Here is a 25,384-nt window from a genome sequence, read left to right as displayed (position 1 = left end):
GCAGGGATTTTTTTAAAGTGTTTTTTTTTCTTCCCTGTGCAATTCCGTGCAGTGTTCTGTTCAAGGCGAGGTTCGCATCTGGCATGCGGAGAGAAACAAGCCCAAGAAAGATTGAGTTTGAAAACGGGCTGGATCTGTCTTGGGGGGTATGCTGGAAAAAACTCCCCCCTAACCTCCCCATGCATCACTATGGGGAGGAAGTTGGGCAGGGACTCAGAATGCTGCAGACCCCTCCGTTGTAAGCCCCCCTCCCAGTCATGTGACCTAGAGCTGAGCCTAGACACCCCCCCCCCAGTCCTTTCCAGGGCACACCTACACACAAACGTGCACACTGTGCAACACAGACGCCACCCCGATTAGACTCTCAAACTCCCCCAGAGCACCTTCCGTCATTACGCAGAAGAAAGTACAGTGGCCCCCGTGGGCAGCTCCAGTAAGGGGTGGGGAAAAAATGCACGGGCCAGATTCCGCAGGCTTGCCCTACCGCGTTTAGATGCGAGCGTGTCTTTACGCACGCGCCGTTTCCCCCCCTTTGCTTCAAACAGCGGAAAGCCCGGGATCCCCATCCGTTAATGGGAGCGCTTCGGCTGTGCCTGGAATTGGCAGTCCTGCTGCAACCTTGGGAACTGTTGCAACTGCAAAAGCTGGAACAACAAGCAACGGTAAATTATCGGCGGCGCCAGAGATTTCTAAGATGCCCAACGGATCGCTGACGACCACGATGCCCAAAACTACAGGGGTCCCAAGGAGCTCCACTGCTCCGTCCTCGAGTAGCAGCGTCACAGCTCACCCAGGCTCCAAGATTCTGCCTTCGGCTGCCTCCACAGCGACCTCAGTGCCTGGGGAGGATCACGTCCCATCTCCTTCCAGCGGGGCAGACGTCACTTCAGTGCACGTGCAGAAGAAGGTAAACAGATGGCCGGGGTACCACCTGGTGAGACTTCAAAGGCAGGTGCATGGGGACAAGGCACAGAAATGTTGGTCTGTTGCTAACGATCCAGTGTTTACCATTTGCTGCATACATGTGGGCAAGAGCTGACACTTGCCTGGCCCCCCAAAAAGGGGAGGGGGGCCTTTGTTGAACGTCGTTGAACATATGTACTTGTAGCTGCGCAGTGTTTTAGTGACTCATGGCACTTTGGATCCTGAAGCGGGGTTCACGTAGCCCTTGTTGGCAACTCTCATGCCATGCCAAAAAAAGACACGGCTGCTTTAAAGAGTTGCCGATGGTCAAATTGAAATAGAAATTCAGTACCACACCCCATAAAGAGCTGGGGTTTCCTAGGAAGCTGTTCTCTAGAGTGAAGCCTTGATGTAATGAGGATGTGCTCCGGGGGGTCCTTTCACTTCAGGCGTCTGCAAACTGTTGGTCCTCTCCTGAACTGCAGGCTGTTCTCCGCAGGGCAAATAACAGATCACCGTTCAGAGCACCCTCGCATCAGCCGGGACAACAGCACACCCGTTCCAGCTGTGCAAGCGAAGGGTGCTGGTCTACCTTGGTCTCGTGCATGCAGACAAATAGTCCAGCTTGTCCCTTGGGGGGATCAGAAAGGGACAGTGCAGATTTAACACAAAAGCAATGCAAAACATTAGAGCAGACAATGAATAGCCTCTGCAATGTTGTTTTCCTAGGAAAAAAATGAGGGCTGGGAGGAACATGTGCGAGAGAGAATTGACAGGAAGGACAAAGAGTGTGGCTGTTCCCTTAGCATCCCAAAATAGCCCTGGCTCTGTGTGTGTGTGTTTGTGTGTGTGTGTGTGTGTGAGAGAGAGAGAGAGAGAGAACAGGACAAGTGGAATGAGACAATGCATTGAGGAGAATCAGTGGCAAGAATGAACTAAGCCTTTATTTCTCCCGTTGGTCCTCTGTTAAGTGCTTCTGCATACCCCAAATATTGAGTTTAAGAAGGAGTAGAAGATTAAAAAAAACTATCAATGGCTTCTTGTCATTGCAAGTAGATGGAACCTCACTGTTCAGAGGTAGTATATCTGGGATTTTGGAGAAATTATGTAGAAAAAGAGTTTTAGAGTTTTCCGGAAGTGCCTTCTCTCTTATCTAGTGGCACGCTAACGGCCTTAAAATCAGTTTTATTCCTAGGAACGTTGTACTTATATGCATCTGTGCATTTGCACAAGGGGGCTATAACTGTAAGATGAACTGTGGAGAAATGCTGTGTGTTGCACCAAAGCTGTGGCGGAAGAAAAAGTGAAATCGGTGAAACTTACGAGGAGCTAGGCTTTCTTTCAGCCAAAGAGTACCTTAGTTTTTGTGATTGCTCAGCAGGGCGCACATTCTCACCCAGCTGCCTTTTTTTTCCAGATTGTTTGTGAGAACATGATGCCCTACAAAAGCCACGCGATCATTCTGACCTTAAACGAGTCGAGGCCTTGTGTAAGTATCTCCTAAAGCATTTCGGTTGTAGCTGCTCTTCTATAAAAGCCCCTGAGCATTTGCACTTACTTTCATAATCGCCTGTAAGTGTGCAGCTTACACAATCTCGGCGTGCTTTTGTAGCCCACTGATGCATGATCTGGAGTGTTCAAAGTAACGTGCGTGCAAAAGGAAGCATCACTGGAGTGAATCCTCCAGACATCGTCTTTAGTGTGCACCAAGCTTCCTGCCCCATCTGACCCTTTTTTAAGTGAAAATATAAATTATAAAGCTGTCAGCAAAAGTCCTTCTGGGTTGGTACGAAACAGTCTACCCGTCAAAACAGCTGTTTTGTGAATGCTTCACAGCCACGTGCTTCAAAATTCCCAGGGTGTCTTTGGCCCAAAGAGATTGGTTCTGCCTTGCCTTAGCCACACACAGCTGATCGCATGGCAAGAATGAGATTAAAACCCAGGATGTTCAGTCTCCAACTCACCCTTCAGGGCCAACTGGCATTTTCCATGGAGGTTTTGCAACGAGAATTCTGAATTTCATTTTCCACACAGAAACTTGATTCAGATTGGGGACGCAAGGCTGGATTCCCACAATGTGCTGTGCCCCTAAACTCAGTTTAGCAAAACCCAGTTCCGGGCTTCAGTTAGCCTGCCATGCCCAAAGAACCTATATGAGGGCTTAACGTGATGGCCTGGTTCACACATCATGCCAAGAGAATACTGGCGCGGGGTTCCCACGACACCAGTATGCTGTGTGAATTCTGCCAGAGTTTGCCCTTCCTCCAGACTTAACCCTTTCTTGCACAATGATTCTCCACCATAGAGGAGTTGATTCTCAAATGGCTCTAACTGCAGAGGGAAAGGGTTGCAGATTTGGGGGTGCAGCCTAGGAAGAAAAGGTTGGTTGCTAGTATTCAGCGGCCACAGAGATTTCTCCTTTTTGGGGCAGATGGGAAGGTAGGGGGCACGAAGTTCTCACTTTCTGTCCAGGCTGCCTTCCAAGAGAAGAGCATCTCTAGCTCAGGGTTGACTTGTGGAATCCTTGATGCTCCCTGAGCTTGGTTGTCGGCTTGCTGTGATGGAATAGACTTATGAAGGCCAGGCTCAGGGAGATAAACGTGTTCTTAGCCCCCACCAGGAGCATGGAAAGTTCAAGAAGATGAGGCTGGCACCTCCCTAAGGAATTCATGGTGTTGTGGCTGGCTGGCTTGGGAAGTTAGATTCGGTCTGGAGAGATTGATGTCAGATTCAGCCCAAAGAACTCCAAGAGACAATGCAAATACAGTTCTGTTGTGTTTATTAGCTTCAACCTCCAGACAGAAATCTCCCCAGGCTGAATCCTAATTCCCAAGCCAGCCAGCCACAACACCGTGAATTCCTTAGGGAGGTGCCAGCCTCATCTTCTTGAACTTCCCACGCTCCTACTGGGGGCTAAGAACACGCTTATCTCCCTTAGCCTGGCCTTCATAAGTCCATTCCATCACACTTGCAGACGTCTCATGACCCAACTGTAAACATCATCAGTGCAGGGGAGGGTGGGGTTTGCTACTCACATGGATGATGTTACTTCGTTGGGTCATGAAATGTCTGCAAGCAAACTACCAAGCTCAGAGAGCACCAAGAAGTCCACAGCATGCCTTCCTTCTTCAAGAAAGGGCAGGTACCCAAGGGGGAGTGGTTCTGGAGCTGCTCACTCCCTCAACCCAGGGTTTAATCAAGTTTTTTTTTGCAAGCTATTGAGTCCAAACTCCAAAAATAGGATTAGGAACCATTTTGGGATTGGGGGTTTCTTAAGAGTGAAATTGGATACCTGAAGCATTTACTGCACTTAAGGCACCCGCTTTGCCCTTTCTCCCACGGTTCAAAATCTGCAAGAACAAGGGGTCCTGATGTTTCTCTCCATCCACTCTGGGGGATCGGAGACCCACAAAAATGGGAGTGGAAGAAAGTGACTGAAAGTGGGAGGAGTGGATACAGCACACTTTTCAAATACCTGAAAACATGACGCCTGTTCACTATTGTCCCGAGATTATGATCCATCATATGCCTGCTGATTTATTAAAAGGCTGTAATCCATGTACTAATCTATCAGCCTATACATTTATCTGGAATTTAATTTTCAAACCACAACGCATGCAGATTTTCCAAAAATGAAAGTTAGAAAAAGGGCAACATACCACAGAGGAAAGGCTCACTGTTCCACGTCACTCTGCAAGTCTTCCATAGGTTGCGTTCTCTGTTGTTGTGCTATCTCAGAAGGAGAATTCAAAATTACCGTAATGCTGGTTTCTTTTCATTAAAATGAATATCTGCAAACCCCAAATTGGCCCGTAAGGAGTTCAACTTAAAGAAAGGGACTGATCAAATTAAAAATGACTTCAAAATGTGGAACAAAACTGCATGTACACACATTTAAATCCTAAAATTAATCAACTGGAATACCAGCTAATGCTGCGAGTGCAAGAGCCATCACGTAGGTCTAAAATAAAACAAGCTCGTCATCCCTCTTTAAAAGTCATCTAACCCCATTGTCACCACTGCATTTCATAACACCAAACTTAGTTATAATAGGAAGTCCAGCGTCAGTCAAGATCAAGACTGGATCAAAATCTGCTCTCAATTGTTCCAGAAGGCAGACATGGACTAACAGATTTAACTTAACGAGAGGGCAGGTCCCCACTGAAAATTAGCCAAATCTTGTAAAGACCAAAAGTGGTTTGGCAGTGGAACCAATGACCCAACAATGGGTTGGGTTTCCCTACTCTGGATGTATTCAAGCAGAAGCTAGGCGTTCTTCCCTAGGTGGGGGGGGGGGCTTTAATTTAATATCTTGCATTGAGCTAAATGATCTTGATGGTCTCACTGGCTCCTTCCAATTCTAGGTTTTTAGGATTTTGTAAATGGGTGATCCAGTTGGTTTTTTCAGGAAGAAATCAAGTTCTGCTTCTTTTCAGCTTTTTGCCTATGGGATGGTCCTCCCAGCTAGCACATGGAGGAGACAGTTGTTTTCAAATGGCAAGAAAACCTGTTGGATCCGATTTATGTAACATCCAATGAATCCTGGGCATTATACTTGCTAAGCTGCAGTGCAGGTAGTCCTCACTTAACAACCATTCATTTAGTGACCAGTTGAAATGACAGCGGTGCTGAACAAAGGGACTTACAACCAGTCCTCACACTTAGAGCTGTCACAGCACTCCCTCGGTCATGTGATCACAATCCAGGTGCTTTGCAACCAGCTCACACTTACAACGGTTGCAGTGTCCCGGGGTCATGCAATCACCATTTGCGACCTTCCCAGCCAGCTTCTGGCAAGCAAAATCAATGGGGAACTGTGTGATTCACTTAATGGTCGTGTGATTCACTCAGTGACCATTGCAAAAAAAGGTCGTAAAATCGGGCACGACTCGCTTAACAACTGTCCCGCTTAACAATGAATTTTCCGGTCTCTGTTGTGGTTGTTAAGTGAGGACTACCTGTATATTCAAATAAAAACAGATCCAAAATGTTGACTTGAAATTTGAAATGCACTGCTGGCGTCTGCTCCAAACCTGACCATCTGGGTTTTATCATTTAGTGTTGGCTTTGGACTTTGCAAAGTCCTCTAGGCAATGTTAACAGATGACTACAATTCAGTTAAAAATATTGAATCTATGAGTTAATTGTCAGGCTATAGAAACCCAAATACTCATCTTCCATGCCTGGCACTGCCCATGAGTTGAGGGTCAGATTGAATCAGCTAGTTTCTTTCAGCTCCCTGACCCAGTTAGGACAGCAGTAACTGTTTTCTAGTAGCCAATTCAAGAAATCTCTGATGTTGAAGAGGTTGTCGTCCACCATATTGTTGGGCTCCTGTGTTTTAACTAGCTCTCTAAATTATCCTTACAAACTCAATGGCAGTTTTCTTCTCAAGCTCGCCAAATGAGATCTGTCTTTCAACCTTAAGTTTTCACTAGTTCTCTTTGGAGAAAAGGCAGAAGAGATGGTCCATTCCACCTCCTGAACATTCGACTCCCACCAGCCCTACCTGGGATGACCAGTGATCTAGGAAGATGGGAACTATAATCTTAGTGACAGCTTCAAGATCAGAGGTAGATAACCCCTGCATAAGGGAGTTGAATAATAGCTCAGACATTGGGATAATTAAAAAATAAACTTAGATGGATACCCTAAATGTGAGGAATGCAGAGAAGTGCTTAAGATTTTGTCTAGAAGGCCTCAAATGTGAGGATTCATGCTCTACTGTGATTATGCAGTTCTTGAGCAAAGTGCAACAGGGGTAGTGCAAAATTTTGCAGTGCTCCCAGAAGCTGTTGATTTGTCCATTCAATGGTGGAGCTTGAGATGAATCAGTGCCTTCAAAGTTTTCCCAGATGATTGGCAAGAGAGGAACTTAGATCTTTGGTAGTGAGTAAAAAGGGCACAGTAGGAACATGTGAGTGATGTATTGGCTGTCCACCAGTGGGCAGGGCAGAGACATTCCTGTTGAGGACAACCATTCAATCAACCTTTGAGGAAGGTGCAGAAGTAGCATGTCATCTCTGGCCAAGGGAGAGTACTCCTGTGCGATGGGCAAAGAACCTGAAAGGTAGGAGGCTGCTAAAAAAGATTGAGTGGCAAAGATCTAGGTCAGCTGGAATTGGTTAGGGTAACATCTTCAGACTGCAGAGGGGAGTGGAAGGATTCAGAGGAATAGTTTTCAGTGATTCAAAAAAGAGATTTTGAGTTTCTTCTGGGCGTCTGGCCACCTCTGCACATCCCTTGAGAATGTGAGTTGAAGGCACATACTGGCTTTCACCTTTGTGAGCATCGCAAAAGCAATCCCTCTTTGGTATGATTTTTCCCCAATCCTTTCCAAATAAATGTTCACACTGACATTCTTTCCCATCCTGACCCTTTGGATTTCTGCTTTCGTTCTCTGCCCTTCCACCCAGTTGTTCTCAGCCCCACTGTCTTCCCTCACCTTGGCCTTCCCCGCCTGGATTTTCTCTCACTCCCCATGTTTTACAAGTCCAACGTAATTGTTTGCATCTTCCTCTGTAGATCACCCTTGTCCTGGAACACATTTTCCCCTGAAACAATATTTAGCTGAGAACTAAGTGGCTAGTGGTGAAGGCACCAGGCTAGAAACCAGGAACAGTGAGCTAGTTCTGCATTGGACATGAAGCACTTGGTGACTCTGGGCCAGTCCCCCTCTCTCAGCCCTGTGAAGGAGGAAGAGGAGGAGGAGGCAGCGACAAGGGCAAACTAATTCTGAAAATGCTTCCAAAAAGACTGCAGGGACACGCCCATGTAATTGCTGGAAGTTGTCATCATCATCATCATTGTTACCCTTCCTTCCTTCCTTCCTTCCTGTAGTGAAAGTAGGACCGATTGGACATTTCATTTCCAAATCTGTCCTAAAGCGAGAACCTACACAAACGTGGTTTGACTTGTAGCCCGCTGGGGTGAAAAGGGCAGGAGATCTCTTCTCTGTTTCTCTTTCCACCCATCCCTTACTATCTCCATGGGTTTGGTCCCTGCTTTGTTGATTCAAGTGCTATTACCTCATTCCGCAGAGGGATGTTGGTCTTGGATTCTCACCAGTGTGGGAATGAGATTAGTTTAAATCCTCAGAGCTTGTTGGGCCTGGACAAAAAATGGGAAATGCTCCAAGGCTCCAGAGGGAGTCAAGACAGGGTAAGATCCAGGCAAGAAAGAACTGCCGGGATGTTGTCACATCTGGACAGGAACTTCTGGGAAGGACTGAAAAGGCGCAGCAGAGGCCAAGGGGCATGGTTTGGACAGTGCTTACAAAATGGCAGCTTGGAAGGCATGGCCAATCACAAGCCCTCTTTGTTCCAGAGAACGATTTTGTTGACACCACCGCTCTTTCTAATGTCTCAGGATACCCTGTATCCTCTCAACTTACCTGCATCTTTTTTTGTCCTGAAAATTGGACCCCTGTCCAAAGCAAACCTTGGTCTGCAGTCCCCCACCTTTTTATTTGGTAGGAATGCCTTTTGAGATCCTTGTGGCACCTTGAAGAAGAATAGGGAATAAAGATGGCACTGGAGGCTGATGCAAGGCCAGCATATCTGGACTGTGAAATTCTACCAACCAACCCAGGTGGCAGTATTGAGATGCAGAAAACACAACCTCTCCTTGGTGTCGCCTAGTGCTCATCCTGAGTATTGCAGCCCAAACATGGTTGTCTGAACTCATAACAAGTTAAGTTCTTGGGTGTTTTTTTGTTTTTTGTTTAATTCAGTGAATCTAAATAAAACCAGATGAGCATGAAGCCCAAAAGCCATTGAGTGATATATATTTTGGCATAATGGTCTCCCCAAGCACAAACATACAACATTTATCAGCAGCGTTTTGACCGGTGAGATTTATGTCTGATTGCCTATCCAACCTTGCTGCCCCATAATTGACTTGGGGTTACTAACTATTCCTCAGTCAGAAGCATTTCATATTATTGTCAAAATAAAATGGAGAGGGAATCGTCTTGAAGAAGATTCAGATAGAAATGCCATTCTTCCTTCTTCCTCTGCTGCTTGAAGGAATTTTAACTTCCTTCAAGAGGAGGGGTAGATATTCTGCTGTTCAGGGAAAACCTTTATGTGAGTAGGAAGAGACACTTCTGAACATGAATGGAGTGCTTTCCATTGCAAGTCAACCCTCCCTGGCGAGATCCTACAACCCATTCCTTGTCATGCCCAGCACCACCTCTCCATATCTAAACCAGCTTTGTTCCTCTAAGCTCAGTTATTGCTTGAGAATCCATAGTTAGCTATGGAGGAGCTGCGTTGGTTGTCAGAAAGGGACGGGTTGTGATCGAGATAGGTAGGGTGTCTGCAGTTCTCAGAAGCAGCTCTATCTCCTTTTTCATCCCCCCCCTCCACACACACCAAAATCCATCTTATTACTGTTACCACATATCCTTTCTAGTCCAAAAACGGCATTCTTTCAGTGCGCCCAGCATCTCCAAGCAAATATTTAGACAAGGCAGGGAGGGGTCATGGCAGAGGGACCCCACCTCATGTACAAAGGGAAAGGAAGGGGGCAGAGACCTAAAGACCCCGACACTCCTCGGGAAGAAGGTCAGGGGTGTCAAAGAGACAGATGTGTAAGGGTGGAGAACCTCGAATGTGGTGGACAGCAAAGTGGGACTGTTTCAGTCTCTTTAAAAATACTCTCTTATCGGTTGGAGAGTTAATAGAAAACAATAATGTGGCTCTGGTGGACGATAACAAGGGAATGGAGTCCTTCAGGTTGGACTTGAGCCTACCGTGTGTTGGCAGTAAGGGAACAATCCATCTTCTCCATCCTAACATCCTCCAGAAGTGTTGGATTACACCTCCCAGCACTCTCAGCCCATGGCGGCTGGGGATAAAGGCTGTTTAATGTCACATTTTTAAAAAGTACCCATTAGGAGAAAATCACATTGGTCCCTTTCTGGGACACCAAGAGAAAATACCAAGGGAGCACGTGTAAGGCAATTCACACAGTATGCTTAACTTAGTTAACCAGTTAACCGGTTTTCTGGATTCACACAATACACTGAGCCTGCATCTAATCAAACAGGTTGGGTTTGCACAACACCTTAAGAAGTATCCACCTAATTAAGGTTAAAACCAGGACCTGTACATTGTACAAAAGCAGCTGAAGGGTCTTGAGCTGGCCTGGTTCAGTGTGTTGTATGAATGGAAGCAGTAAGTCATTGAAAGGTTTGTGGAACAGTATTGTGTACCTTTTTATTAGCTATGGATACCTTCATAATTTCCTTCAGCAAAGCACTGGGAGCAGGTGGCAAGGTGAAGAACACAATTGTTACTGGATAGGTCAGAGAAGTCAAGATGGTGACTGCCCTGCCCTTTTTGTTGTGCATCACACAATGCATGTGAAAAAGGGGCAGGTTGTGACCACTATTGTGACATTTTTGACACAGACACACACACGCACACACATACCCCAGAGCTCCTGGTGAAATATATTAAATAATAGCCATGAGATACGGAACAATAAAAGTGCTGAAAGATTGAGAAAATTCTCAAAACGCAGAATGGATGTGGCAATCGCGGGATCCCATCTATTAAAAGATCCCCATTCCGAGGTGGGGCAGGTCAGGAAACAGATACTGCACAGATTTCAGGAATGCTGCTTTATTGTTGCAGGGTATAATAATAGAAACTGGAAAGGCTACTAGAAGGTCCCTTTGTCTCCTCTTAGGCCAAACAGAATCAAGGTGGGGTTAGTCTGAGTTTCCCTCTCACACTTTCCCCTTTTCTGGGAAATAATGGGAGTTGTAGCCCCATACTTCTGAAACTTGCAAAACTGGAGAAGACTGTGTTCAAGAGCCCAAGATACATGTTATCCTCTGGAGCATTGAGGTCTGTAGCTCACTTGCAGCTGGACTGTAAGCATGCAACTAAAAGAATAGAAAATAGGGTCTTGTTTATGGTGACCTGGGTGCATGCCTTCTGGGGACAAGGTTGCATCAGTTCCTCCCTCGTTCTGTGAAAATACCCTTGGGAGGGGTCATTCTCGTAACTTCCCAAACTAAAGAATAGCAGGGACGCGAGCCAAACTTACGCTGACTGATGATTTTTCAAAGGGATGACTTCTGATCTCCACTGTTATCTCCTGGATCAGACAACCAGCAGAGTCGAGCGTTCCACCAAGTATCAAGGTCATGATTTGCAAGCTTTTTATTCTGGGTGACTTCTTGTGGGACTATCACCCCCAGGCCCTACAACCTGTGTTCTTTTTCCTACAGAAGAGCTTGGAGGGAAGCACACTGAAAGAGACCCTTATGGAGGTGCTCTGCAGAGCCGTGAAGCCCAACTTCAACCAGAGCCGGGACAAGTGTACGGTGCGGCTGGCCTCAGATAAAGAGGATCCCAAGAAACTGGCTATTATCGGAGTATCTGTGCAAAGTAGGTGCTGTCATTGCTCCCGAGTAAGACTTAGAAGCTGAGAGTTTTTAGATTGGTCCTCATTTGCCTCCTTGTGGCAAGAGCCATGCTGGAAATGCGTGCACCCAACATTTCCCCTAGCAGTTTTCTGCATCAGCCTTGCCTATCTGGGTTTTTCATCTTGGACTCTCCAAGCCAATGCTTGATTATCCTTGCCTAGGCTTGGAGTCTAAGCAGGTTCAGACTTGATTAGTGCTTGGGTGGAGGACACAGGAGGTCCCCAAGTTGAAGGTTAGACTGAGAAATCAGAAAAACATTCCAGAGAAAAATAATGGCCAACTATTTCCATATTGTTGCCAAGAATGTGTCCATAAGATCACCAAGCATTGAGCTCAGAAGGAGACTTTATCTTGCTCTTCTCCCAGTTCAGTCCTCCTTCTTCCTTGGGATGGAGCTTTCTGATCCTCATGGTTAGCTAGACCTTAGCTGAGTTAACTTAACATCCTTACCCAGGTCAAGTAAAGACACATCAGATGTCTTCACACAATACGCGAAGCTTGATTACTCTTAAGCTTGGTATTTTATGATCCCAATTTGATTAGCCAATTATTCAACTTATCGTGCAGGCCTAGAAAAATGGGCTAATTCAGTAACCAGGTTAAATATGTGACTGCAACACATGGTTCAGTCCTGTGGCCAGAATAGAAAGGAAAAACGAAAAATCAATATGGGAAAACTCCAGTGTCTTAATTCATTTATTTTACTGCAGAGAGGTGAGGGTTTTTCTCTCTTTTTTTCTTGTTGCACAAAAACCATGAAAACCTATGACTTTCAAATTTCCACTTTTGGTGCCAATTTCAGCAATACCGTCCAGGGTGTTTTGCACAGAAAAGAAATTGAGGAGGACTCATGAGGTTCACACCCCTTTTCCAGGCCCTCCTGGGAACCAGCCCCCATCAAGAAATAATATTATTCTAGCACGGCTTAACAAAAGTGACATAATTTGTTCCCTGATGTGCATCTCAGCCATATCAAATAGATGTGATGAGATAATGTGAAGAAACAGCATTCTTCATCTCCGCAGCGTTAACATTTACAGCTAGGAGATTGAGACTTGGAATAAAACCCTGCACCCTGGAGCTCCCCAACTCCAGCTGCTTTCTAGTCAGGCATCCCCATTTCTAGCACACTTCATTTCCTTTGATCACATACCTAGGCCTTTTTTTCCCCCCAATTCCCCCCTTCTCCGCTACAAACATTCATTCTCCTGTAGCCACTGATAATGCGGTGTTTATTCAGAGGGGAGACAGAAGCTGGCTAATTTAACTTTTTTTTTTTTTCTCCAAATGACAGATTCCCTCAAATGCCTCCCTAAATGGCCTATTAGCCTGATTTTGTTTGCTGTTAGAGAGGGAAATAATTGGGGGAGTTCCACTGGTAGATGGTACAAAAGCTGGAGGAACGTATTTCCTGAAAAGACCGCTTGGCCAAGATTTTGCTCCATGAGAATTAGGAAAAGACCTTTTCTGGAGCTAAGAACCCAACTTGGGTTTTGAGTTGGGTGCTGGGGCCAAAGTTGAAAGGGAAGCTAGTTCAGGACAAAAAAAGTGGGCAGAATCAAGACTATTCAAGTTAAATCTGAATTAAAATAATTTGCTTGGAATCTTTTCTTTCCATCACGTTATAATTCAGTGTCAGCTTTTTCACACTCAAGATTTGGAGATGGGAATGTTGAAGGCTTTCAGTTAAAATAAAAAGGGGGTGAAGTTACTCAACTTCCTTTTCTGCATCACCTTAAAGTAGTCTTTGCAAGTTTTTCATAGGCACTGTCTTCTCTTCGCTTTTCCCAATCATCCACCCACCTTCCTTTTATTTATTTTTCTTAGCAAACTCTGTGGATAAAGAATTATCTGAAGCTCTGGCTGCAAAGAAGACAGAGTTGGAGAAGGTAAGCAGGAAGAAGTTCTGCAAAGGATCCAGTCCCATGTGTTTCAACCAGGACATGTTGTCCTTCAGATGTTGCTGAAATACAAATCCTGGTGGCCTTCTTTGTTGGCCAGACCTGCTGGGAATTGGAGCTGAGGAACGTCAGAAGGTCATAAGTGGTTCGCACCAATTTAAGCCATGTCTAGAACACAGGAGAGCCACCTTTTTCACAACCTCAATTACACTTAGGTGGAGACATTTCTGCCTGGTTAGAAGAGGGCCTCTCAAAATTAAATCTCAGGTCAGACATCACGACGTGTGTTGACATTTTGACATCATCGTGACTTGTTATGAACACTGCTGCTGAGTAATGGGTTGAGTGAGTCTCTTACTGAACAATAGTTACCTTCCAAAACTTTTTTTCTGAAGATTTGTAATTCAGGATGGAATTCCGTTTAATAAATATGGGGGAATGTACTATTCTCTTCTAGTTATTTTATCTAATGTAATATCAATCTTCTCAAAGCTGGGGTCCTCCAGATGTGCTGGGCTACAGTTCCCATCACAATTTGGTGTTAGAGATTATGGGAATTGTGGTCCTATACTTTTGATGAGTTCGAAGTTTGGGAAGGCTTATCAACAGGTACTTTCCATGTGAAACCAGCCAGTTCTTTAGTGAGATACCAGGCCTCCATTCCATGTCCTCAGCAGTCAGAAAAGCAGGGAGGCTCCAGATGGCATTTTGGATTCCCACCACAATTGCTATGTAAACCACAACAGGTCTTCCCCCCAGTTCTGAATTAGTGTATTGTGTTAACGTGTGTGCTAAACCAAAAGGCTTAAAGAAGGAGCATCCATGTGCCATTTTTCTCTGCCCTTGCCCTGCCCTGTATTTTAATCAGTTTGAGGCTTGCCACACCAGCTGTGTCTGGAGTGGTGATGCTGGGTTTCTGCAAGCCAATGGCAGACATTTCACGTTGGGTTGATGTGGGAAGCCTCAAACCTTGGTTCAGTGCAATGCACAACACCAGAAACATGCTCCGGCCTAGTATGTTCCATGAACCAGTGCGCCTATTTACAAGTAGGCCCTCGTTTGAAGTTCAGAGAGAATCCAAGACGGAGCTCTCTTTTACCAGATCTTCTTTCAACAGCTTGGAGTTAACAACATCACCCACGGTGGCCAACCCCTGGACGCTGAGCCCACGGACCATCTCAGCCTCCCTCTGATTATCACCATCATCTGCATGGCGGCGTCTCTGCTCCTCGTAGCTGCCGTCTATGGCTGCTGTCACCAACGTATTTCTCAGAGGAAGGACCAGGTAAATAAAAATGCGGGACTAAGAGTGTTAGCTTCTCTTTAGAGCAGCTAACACTCTTTAAGGAGGCTGGCCGTATCTTTCAGTTTGACCAGGATTGTTCCATGTTTGTATTCCTGATGTGTCCTGGCAGGTTTGCAAAACGTTCTGAGAAAAATTGGCTGCACGCCCCAAAACGGGAGTGACCTTTTCAACGATGTTCTCAACTTTTGAGTTGAGGACTTTTGAAGGCACTCCTAAACTCATGCTCCCCAGCTATGTCTGCTTAGACTTGCACATTATGAACACTGTCCTGGTGTCATTGCTTGAGAATACAGAAAGCCAGCATGCCACAACGAGGGTTTCTGCTCACGGAGGTCAGGAAGCCCAATCACATTCCTCATTTATTTCTTTATAGGCCTAAATTAAAACACAAGGGTAAATCTGGAATCTCAGTGGGGCCAGATTTTTGAAGGACTCTCTACCTCCATGGGAATTTGCCCAGCCAGTATCCTAGAGCACTATTTTAACATTTTCATTGGTAGCCCTCCATGCCCAGAGGCACATCGTTTGAGTTGGCAGTCATATCAGTATCTTAAATAAATACATGTTCTAAGTAAGTATGTGAAATCCACCCCAAAGGACGGTACCCATTTTGTGGCAACCCCTCCCAACATTTCTAAGCCCGGCAAGATTTCTTTAATGGACCTTTTTTTTTTAGCTTGAGCAGAAGGCAGCCTCTAGCTGACTTTGGCTGGTCTTGGAAGCTCTATAGCAATGTTCCTCAACCTTGGCAACTTGAAGATGGGTGGACTTCAATTCCCAGAATTCCCCAGCCAGCCATGCTGGCTGGGGAATTCTGGGAGTTGAAGCCCACCCATCTTCAAGTTGCCCAGGTTAAGGAACACTGCTCTGTAGGTTCAGATCCAGTTGGTATTTGGTTGGGACACCATTGGGTTGGGACACCATTGGGCTATCTCAGAAACATCAACAAAACTGGGTACTCGGAAAGGAACCTGGTGAGAAAAACAGCGCCAAACCATGACTGTGCTGTTGCTGTGTTGATGTCCTTCTTGGGAGTTGAGTTTGGCTCAGAAGAATCCTGACTTTTCTATTTAGTGATGTCCCCAAGGATAGATTTTGTTTGTTGACAGCATTTTCTGTAGGCTCTTAAGACTCCAGTCCTCTGCAAATCCAATCCTATCGGCTTGTTCAATCCTATGCTTGTTCAGAAATAAGCACCATTGAAGTCTATGGAGGTTCCTTCCTAGGATAGTGCCTAGTGACTTTCTTGCTAGGACATTTGCCCCATGGGTTTGGTAGTAGTACTTTGCTTTTGAATGCCAGGCTGGGAATCTCGGGCATTACAGTCCCAACAGATGTACTGGTGTCAAGCTTGACCTGAAGGAGACTTGATTTCAGTACTTTGGGTGGAATTTTGTGTTTCATTAAAAGCTGCCCTAAAGAGCTCCTCAGTGAGGTGGATGAGAAATGAACCAACTTCATCACTTTATGGAAGGAGAGGCTGCCTAAACCAGAAACGGAGATCTTGGAAGTACAGTGGTACCTCGGTTCACCAACTTAATTCATTCTGCAACTCTGGTCGCAACCCGAATTGGTCGCGACCCGAATCAAATTTCCCCATAAGGTTCAATGTAATTACGGTTAATCCGTTCTGAACCATATGTTGGTTTTTTTTAAAACCGCAAAAATATGACACAAAGTACAGCACGAAGAGAGAGAACGCTAACCTTGCTCGACGCGACTTCTGGCGTGGAGGACAGGAAGGCGGGTGGGGAGGCGGTTATTGCTTGGAGGGAGAGTCCCCCTCCCTACAGGGAGCCACGACCACGTGTCACGGCAGGGAAAATGGCCACGGATCTGGTTCGTCACCCGATCCAGCGTTCGCGAACGGACGCAAAATTTTGCGAACGGTGCTGTTCGTGACCCAAATTGGTCGTGAACAGAAGCGTTCGTGACCCGAGGTACCACTGTAAAAGGAATTGAGCGCAAGAGGGTGCAAAATTGTACAGAAGGTGGGGTGGGGGAGTCGAATACACGAAGATGAAGCTGGAATAGACATGCAAAAGATACCCCTGATGATGAAACGTTTACTCTTTTTAAAGTCCTCTCTCTTTGCTCAAAAGACCGTTCCTCGAAGATTGACTTGAGCTCAAAGTAGCCCTCTCCAATGTGTTGGCGTCCGGGTGTTAGGGACACCCCTTCCCAGAATTCTCAACCAGCATGGGAGTTGTAGTCTCAGCATACCTGCAGGGCAGTACCTGAGGACATCTGCCCAAACCCCTGGAGTTACCAGCTGCTGTTGTTGCTGCAGCTGACATCCACAAGAGGGCAGGGTTTGCTCATAATTCAGAGAGCTTTTCATGCTGAGTTCGGAAGCAACGGGGAAGCTAATTTTCAGCCAGCCCCCGAAAGGTTTAAATAAAAAAAAACCCCTAAAAATCACCCCCTTGTCCAATAGAAACAAGCTATTTCCCAAGTGGGATGAGGAGGAGGATGCTGATCATGATTAATATGCCACCCACCCCCCAGTGAATTTGGGCAGTTGACAAATGGTTAAAAACCGTTAAAAACAAGAAAACAACACAAAAAGGAACAAAGATGGCAAAGATTACACACCCAGATGGGAACGAAGAAGAAGAGGGAAAGGAGGCTTCAACACGCCCGCCAAGGGCCTGAGCGAAGAGCCGGGTCTTCGGGACCCTTTGAAACACCAGAAGTCTCTTCGCCCCTCTCCAGATTCCCAATTTTTATTAAAAGGCTTCATAAGCATTTGCGAGCTTCAGCTCACGTCCTCAGATGCAGAGAGTGGCTGGGAGAGGAGAACGTGGGTTCCCCTCCGTCCACCTGAGGACGTGGCCTGTAGCTCACCAGAGCATCTGCCGTTCGTTTTCTGACATTCGTGGGTTGCTGGCTGGTTTAGAATGTGCAGGACGGAGACCGGAGCAGGGGGACGTTAAAGGAGATGCCGGGACCGAAACAAACAGCCTCATGTTGGCTTAAATTGTCCTCATTGATTACTGTACTTACAGCACCAGGGATCCTGCCCTAATAGCCGCAGTGAGCCCAGGTCGGGACGGTCTCTGGAATTCGACTCAAAGGAGTTGCTTTTGTGGGCTGTTTATAGCCCTCCAACCTCTCTCGTCCCTCCCTCCCAGAGTTGCTCAGTTTAGGCATCAGCAAAGGAAGGTAGATATTAATGGGGATGAAGCGTCTAGCAGGCACTGGCCTGACAGAAGAGGAGAATTATTCTCTTACAGCTTGCAGCAGTAAACAGGAAGACCTCGTTTAGCTAAGCAGCCTCTCTGCCAGGTGGCAATAAAAAAATGCAGGTCAGTCACAGGACACCTTTTCATCAAATACATTCTAGGGGCTGCAAGGCTCCTTCTGATTTTGGGCAGCCATGAACGAACTCCGTTCTCCTCCTAGCATGTCTTCCAGTACGCCATTGCTGTGGCCTGGGACTGCCCGGGGGTGGAGCATGGGTCTGAGATCCGGTGGAGTGTGAGAGCCAGGCTGGGTGTTTCCAGCATGGCGACGCTTGGCATCTCTTTCCTTCCTCTCCTGACAGCAGCGCCTGACGGAAGAACTTCACACCATTGAGAACGGCTATCACGACAACCCCACCTTGGAAGTGATGGAGACGTTATCCGAGATGCAGGAAAAGAAGGTCAACTTGAACGGGGAGCTTGGAGACAGCTGGATCGTCCCCATGGACAGCCTCACGAAGGAGGATCTGGATGAGGAAGAAGACACCCATTTATAAGTTGGAGTTTAAAAAAAAAAAAAAAAGGGTGGGGAGGAGATGTGAGGATAAAACAAGATTGAACTTCATGCTAGCAACTCCCCCCCCGCCCCTTTAAAGATGGAAAACTCAAATCTTCAGCCACAAGTGCCGATGCGGGGAGGATGTGCCGTAAGGGCACGATACGAAGGTTTAGCGGCAGGAGCCTGCCAAATTTTTGTGAATTTTTATTATTAATATTATTTTTAAACCCATTGGCTTTCTGAGCAAAGTTATATGTATGTGTACCCATTTTTAAGAACAGTGCCTCCTATTTAAGCATGGCTTAGGGTCAGAGAGGTTTCAGTAGTGGGGGATCTGGAGAAATATCAGGGGTTGTCCTGGATACAGACATTCTTTCTGACATGTTTTAGCAGGAAGCGAGTCTCTAGTCCTCATGGCGACAGAATGAGCTGGGTGTGGCCAGATTAAATCTGAGAAAATGGAATTAGAGCAAGATTTCTGGGGTAGGGAGGGGGGAAATGATATTTTTTTCTCTGGTATGGCAAGCTGAAGTGGGATACTCTATGCAGCAACACAATCGTTTATGCGGATTTTCATGATTTGCCCTCATTTAGAGCTACAGCTTGGGCGGAACAGGAGATTAAATTTGGCCCAAATAGGACAGACGTTGGTGAAAGCTCCTTCTCTCTTTTCAGAACTGGATTTTTCCTGGGGGTGTTTTCAGAAACTCTGGAAAGACGATCCAGGGAGGAAATAGAAGAGTTAACTCTGTTCTTGACCATTGCACAGCACACAAGCACTGGCCGTGGAAGGCAAGCCTTGTGAACACGGTGGGCTTGGCCTTCAGATGGGTTGTGCAAAACGTGATGGTTTGGGGAAGGGACCGGGGGGGGGTCAAAGGTGCCGCTTTCCGCAGGGGAGAGCAAAGCACTTTGCACTGGGAAAGTGAGAAGCGCAGCACGTTTTTAGAGACAAGCTTCTGCAGCTACATCCAGGATTAAATAAAGGAGAAGCCGAATGTGCGTGGGGGGAGTATTAATCGGCTTGCAGGAGCTGCAGGGCTGGGGGGGTGGGGGGGTTGTTTTGAGCCTGCCATAAAAGCAATAGCAATACGAAGTCCGCCCAGGTTGAAACCGTCGTTCTTCGCTTGGAAGAAGAAGGGGGCGAGTTGTGCCTTGGCATGCATCCACCGTTTATCCGTAAACCTTCCCCAACCTGCGGTTCTCCCCAACTGGGGGGTCTCCAGGGTGTGTGTGTGTGTGTTGGGGGCTATAACAGTTCATCTTTTCCCAGATGCCTTATCCACACAGACGTAGATATGTTCCACTTAGAGGAACGGATGAAGGAACGGATGAGCTGTTCCTCTTTCATCCAGGTTATCTCCAGATCCTTCTCCATATACAGTAGGTCACTGATGACTACCCAGAAGCATAAAGGTTGGAAGAGACCTTGGGAGATCATGTAGTCCGACTCCTACTCTTGCAGCATCCCTGATAGAGGACCACCTGGCCAGTGTTTAAACACCTCCAGTTAAGGACGTGTCCATGTATTTTTCTTGGCCACGATATAGAAGGGGTTTGCCATTGCCCTCTTCTCAGACACTGTTCAACCTCCAGTCTAGCCTGTAGCTCTGGATTTTCCTGGTGGCCTCCCATCCAAATATTGATCCTGCTTTGCTTTTTGGGAACACGGCCAGCATTGGTAGGATACTGCCACTGAGTGCTCTAAATCATTCATGCATTATTATTTTTTTTCCCCCTGAATGGCACTTGTGCCAGGAATGAAAAGGTTAAACTACTCTTCTTCCTCCTCCCACCTGCCTCTCGCAATATGCTTAATGCTGAGTTAACATTTTCTGGAACTGCACAATATGTTGAACTAGAAACTCACACCGCACCCTAAGCCAAAAAATTGAAGGTTAAAATGAACCGAGCCTCATAAATTGTGTGAATTTTAACTGAAGCGATTCCGTGTGTTCTTTGAACACAGCCGTTGTCGATGCCTCTGCCCCAATCCTGTTATTATTTCATCTATATACAGAACCGTGAACGTTGCTGCAGTATTTAATTTGAATCACTTCAACAAGATTGGATGCGCAACCCAGAGACCCTCAAAAAAGGGTCACCGTAAGGGTAATTCTTAATTGGGTTGAAGGGGGAAAATGATTTTATGCCTAGGGAGCAATCATTAGCTCCATTTAATTAGGATGCTTTTAATTAACTCTAAATGGAAATTAACTCATATCTAATTTTGCCCTAGTGCTGCCTACTTTTCAGAGTGTGCCCCCTGGCCTGAAAAAAGTTACATGCCCCTGGAGTAGATTTCTTGAATTGGCCAGAATACTTGTTCTTTACAAGAAAAAAGAAGCTTGAAGAGGTGTTCTTCTTCCTTTTATCCTAAAACTATGCATACTAAACAAGAAGAATCTTTACTCTTTCTTCCATCATTTTAGGAAGCTTTCAGTGATAAATGTTGGGTCCACCATTGAACTGAGCAAAGGACCTCTGTGCAAAGCCCTTTCAGGTGCATTCTGTTAAGCCCTGAGGAGTTGCTTGCAACCAAAATACAAGATTCTCACGGTCTTCTTTAACTAGATTTATTGAAAGGGGGAAAGGGTTAGGTTGTAGAATTCTTAGCAACTGGATACATTTTCGTTAGCACCTGACTTAACTTTCTTTAGGGTGGAGTTTTCTTGATCCTCTCACTAACCACCCACTGTGCACTGGGGAGGTGGCTCTTCATGGTCAAGGAAGAATGGGTGGATGTTGATGTCACACCGAGCTTGGCAAACGGTTGTCTCTCTTCACAGGCTTGGAGAAACCCATAATGTATGACAAGGATGGGTAACGGAGGCCAGCCAATTTCGGGCTTACATTTTTGCAAACATCAGCTTTTGCTTTTGTCATTGAACAACCTGGTGGTGGTTGGTGGTTGGTTTGTAGTGGGGGGTGGGGGTGGAGTTGCAAGCAAAGAGACTTCCAGAGATAGTTTGGATTAGCATCCTGGAAATCTGAGCTCTCAGTGGCCGTCCTCAAAGGAATTGGTTGGGAATCTGGCCATAGTAGAGGGCACTAAGAAAGTGAGCAAAACTAGGGGTGCAACTGAAAACCGCCGGATTCTGCCTTAAAGGGCAGCGTCCTGAAAGTGAATTGTGAATGCCATCCTTTCTTTATGCTTAAGGATCCTGTTTTTATGGGAGTCCAACCCAGTAGCCTTAGGCAGCTATACTACAGGTGAGGTCGTGTGTTTCTCACCTTACAGGTCTGATGCAAGTGGGGAAGAAGTCACTTCTGAAGATTTATTAGTGGGATTTACCGCTGGCCCAAAACGGTGGGGTGTTCCAGGATAGAGGCCATGGAATTGGGCCACGTTCACTGCTCCAGCCTTGTTCAAACCATTTTGCAATGTTTGCCGTGACCTGTTCCTCCAGAAAACATACTGTGCCATCCTTCCGACGTCACAAGCGGTGCTTTCCAAAGTCAAATTTGGCCTTTAATCATGGGAAAAAATGGTTTTTGCGTCCCTGCGGTGTCTTCGAGACACACAGGGTCGCAAAGAGGCAGACCCAGAGCCATCCTTCGGAGTCCGTCAACGCTGCCCTTTTCTCTCCTGTTTGTATAGAAGACAGGGAAGTTGGAAGACGTTGGGTCTGCCAAGAAAAATAATTTGAAGGAAACTGCTGAAAAGAACGATAAAACCGATAAAACTTGTTAATAGTAAAACCCGGGCTTAACCCCACCCACGTGAAAGATCTCTGGGAAGAGAAAGAGATAACAGGATGGGTGGAATCTCAGATAAACTTCCTTTCCTTAAAAGGTGGATTTACGCTGCCTAGATGGTGAGAATGGGGCTTTTTTAAAACAAAGGGTACTTTGGCACACCCTGTTAGAAATAGGGTCTATTTGGCCATTTATTTGAGAAGGAAGTCACAACTCTAAATGATGGACAAGACACATCTTAAGCAGCTTGGCAAGCCATGCTCAGGTCTGATCTGAGAGATTAGAGCAGTGTTTCTCAACCTTGGCAACTTGAAGATGGGTGGACTTCAACTCCCAGAATTCCCCAGCCAGCATGGCTGGCTGGGGAATTCTGGGAGTTGAAGTCCACCCATCTTCAAGTTGCCAAGGTTGAGAAACACTGATTTGGAGCAAGCACCTGCACAAACTCAATTCAACAATCCAATCCATTGGGTTCAAGTTATTTTTGTTACACTACCAGCATGTTTTTTCCAGGATCCACGTTACAGCAAACGAGATAAACCGTAGCGGCACAGAGTAAGAAGACTCTGCTCATTTCCATTCAGGAATGAATAAAAGCACAGGTTGTTCGCAGCTTTGATTGTGCTGGGGCCAAAATATTCCATTCCCCCCACCCACTAACACAACCTTTATACAAATCAAAGAGGTAATCTTCTACCATTATCTACCTGCAGATTTTTTAAAAAAATTTGTTGTTATTATTGTGTTTATCATGCTTTGTATTGCATAAACCCCAAGAAGCAGATTAAGCTATGAATTAGGGACGGGCACCAAATGAAATGAGAAATGGTCTCGTCTGAAGACTAAGATCAAGCAGCTTTGGTCCAGATTTTCCACCACAATAGAGAATGTTGTGTTCCATCACACCAAAATCCAAAATAGTTCAAATGTCTACTTCTGAACTTAAAACAAAGTTCTTGCAATATCCTTCTCTTTCTGAAGCGTGGAACGTTTGAAGTGACCCAGTTTCAGGTTGAAACACTTCGTTTCAGACTTCTGTGACGAGAACGCAAGTTTTGTTCCAAGTTCAGAACATTTGGAAGGGCCCCTTCCTTGTGTCTAAGAACGTGCTTCTGATGCTTCTTCCATGCTTCTAGGAATGTGCAATTTGGGCCACGGGATGCTCTTTAAGCCTTAAGAGAGATTTGAATCTGGATCTCCCACGCTGCACCTTACTGGGCCTCTGACTATTTTTGTAATCTGAATGGACTGTGGCGTACATTTAGCCCCTTCTGATTGTAATAAAAATTTGGGTGCTGGGCCCACGTTGTATAGTTTTCCATGGCACATTTTGTGCTGAAACAGGAGTCAGGTATACACTGGAATTCTAAAAAGAGACTGGACTGTAAAAAGTATGGTTACATTTTCCTACAAAGTATATTTTGAAGAAATTGCTTATTACTGTCAAATTAAAAAAAAAACTTCTTTTGTGGAGTGTTGACTTCTCTTGCCAATGTATTAGCCGGGGGGGGGGGGGGGGTGCTGTTGGCAGAATTTAGTTTTAGTTCTAAGCCTACAGTTTTCTGTGCTTCAAAATTTAGTTTTACATGCAGCCCATGCCCACACTTACCCCCCACCCCTTGGTCGGGATGTAACTTCAGTATCAACATTGACTATGGGAAAAGTTTTAGAGGTGTTTCAGAGCTTTAAGTGGGGGGAAAAAAACAAGGATGGAGACTTTTAAAAAGAAGTATGAGATGAAAAAGTGACTAGAGAAATGTTTTGTCCTCTTGCACAGGATTAGAATTAAGGTCATCGAATGAAATTGACACAAGATTCTGGACAGAAGTGCGTCTGCAAATTCAAAAATCTCTAAGGCAAGCTTGAATCTGGGCTGAAATGAACTGGATGGAATTTAACATGGAGAAATGCAACATCTTGCATCTCTGTAGCAAAATGAATGGTGCTGAACATAGGAATGATCTGGCTTAGCCATAATACAGATGAAAAGGATCTGGGGGTTGCTAGTAGATCCTATGTTCAACATGAGCCAACAGTGTGATGCAGCTGCTAAAAAGGCAAATGCTATTTTTGGATGTATTAACTGGAACCTAAGAGTCCAGTTTATGGGATTTGCCCTTCTTGGCCAGGCCCCACCTGGAACACACTGACAAAATGGAGCCAGTTCAGAGAAGGGCTACCGTCAGACATCTAAACAATGGTCATACAGAGGAGGAAATGGATTTGTCCTCTGTCAGCCCTTCAAGATAGACCAGACTAGGAAATCAAAATCATGCAAGCTAATACTCCTTTTATTATAAAGTTAGAGTAACAGAATCTTGCAAGTCTGAATGCACTTCCCCTCTCCCTCCCTCCATCTTCATGAGAACTAGGGAGGGTCCTGTTTGAAACGCTTCCTCAAATTACATTTCTGCCTTGGACTCAGATTTCTCTTATCTGAGCCTTGCCTTGGTTGCGGCTTTTCCTCCTGTTCCTCCAAGTCATTCCTTCTGCCCATTACAATCTCCCAGAAGACAGCACCCTAAACTACAGGAAATAATGTCAGGTTAGGTATCCAGGCTGTACAAGCTGTCTGCTGATGGAACAGATAGCCTCATCAATGGGTATGTTCCCCCTCGGTGGAGGTCTTCCAAGAGAGCTTTTAGCAGTTCCTGCACCAAGCAGGAGGTTGGACTGGATAAACTCTGCTGTCCCTCCCAATGCTTCATAATCCCACATTAGAGTTTACACAACTGGGGGTCCTATCTAGCCATGTGCTTAAAGGACTATAAAAGGGAGGCATATTTATTTCTTTATATATACCATTTATATTGTTGGCCTAAATCAGTGTTTTTCAACCTTGGCAAGTTTAAGATGTGTGGATTCCAATTCCCAGAATTCCCCAGCCAGCCATGGCCCAGAATTCTGGGAGTTGGAGTCCACACATCTTAAACTTGCCAAGGTTGAAAAACACTGGTCTAAGTAAATGCTCCTTCTGCAAATGTCTCTCATCCCATTTTATAGAATGGTTAAAGGAACTGGATATGTGTAGGCCAAAGAAGAGAAGGCCATGGGGAGAAACCATGGCAGTTTTCCAATCTTTGAACAGCCGTCGCAGAGAAGATGGTGTGGATTTATTATTCTCCATGGTGCCCCAGGATAGGACAAGGACCGACCGGTGAAAACTTACAAAGGGAGATCCAAACTCAAAACAAGGAGGAATTTCCCGACTGTGAGAGCGACGAAGCAGTGGAACAGCCTGCCTACAAAGTTGTGGGTGCTCCATGGTTGGAGGTCTTCAAGGAAAGGTTGCATAGCCATTTGTCTGGGACTGTCTGAGGGTGTTGGATGAGAAGATCTCCGAGGCACCTTCCAAGCGTGTGATTCTACAATGAGGCCACCTATCTCCCT

The 25,384-nt window shown here is 45.7% G+C and overlaps 1 protein-coding gene across 3 annotated transcripts in view; it reads left to right on the top strand.

The window, feature by feature from the left end:
* Positions 1-23,467, top strand: part of PODXL (podocalyxin like) — a 64,355-nt gene extending 40,888 nt beyond the window's left edge. The window contains exons 3-8 of one of the 3 annotated variants that reach the window (XM_088141424.1): positions 546-907; positions 2,321-2,392; positions 11,150-11,306; positions 13,172-13,233; positions 14,363-14,530; positions 18,099-23,467. In XM_088141424.1, the coding sequence (XP_087997550.1) occupies positions 546-907; positions 2,321-2,392; positions 11,150-11,306; positions 13,172-13,233; positions 14,363-14,530; positions 18,099-18,293 (1,016 nt within the window). In that variant the 3' untranslated portion in view covers positions 18,294-23,467. Of the gene's footprint in view, positions 1-545; positions 908-2,320; positions 2,393-11,146; positions 11,307-13,171; positions 13,234-14,362; positions 14,531-18,098 lie in introns of all 3 variants that reach the window. The other 2 variants (XM_088141423.1, XM_088141422.1) reach the window with 2 other exon arrangements.
* The last annotated feature ends 1,917 nt before the right edge of the window (positions 23,468-25,384 follow it).

Source organism: Python bivittatus, unplaced genomic scaffold (assembly GCF_059951505.1).
Source record: "Python bivittatus isolate LINGU-HERP-01145 unplaced genomic scaffold, Pbiv_v1 ctg000330_np1212, whole genome shotgun sequence".
Lineage (NCBI taxonomy): Eukaryota > Metazoa > Chordata > Lepidosauria > Squamata > Pythonidae > Python > Python bivittatus.
The sequence above is the reverse complement of the archived record's forward strand: the minus strand, read 5'-3'. Positions and strand labels throughout refer to the sequence as shown.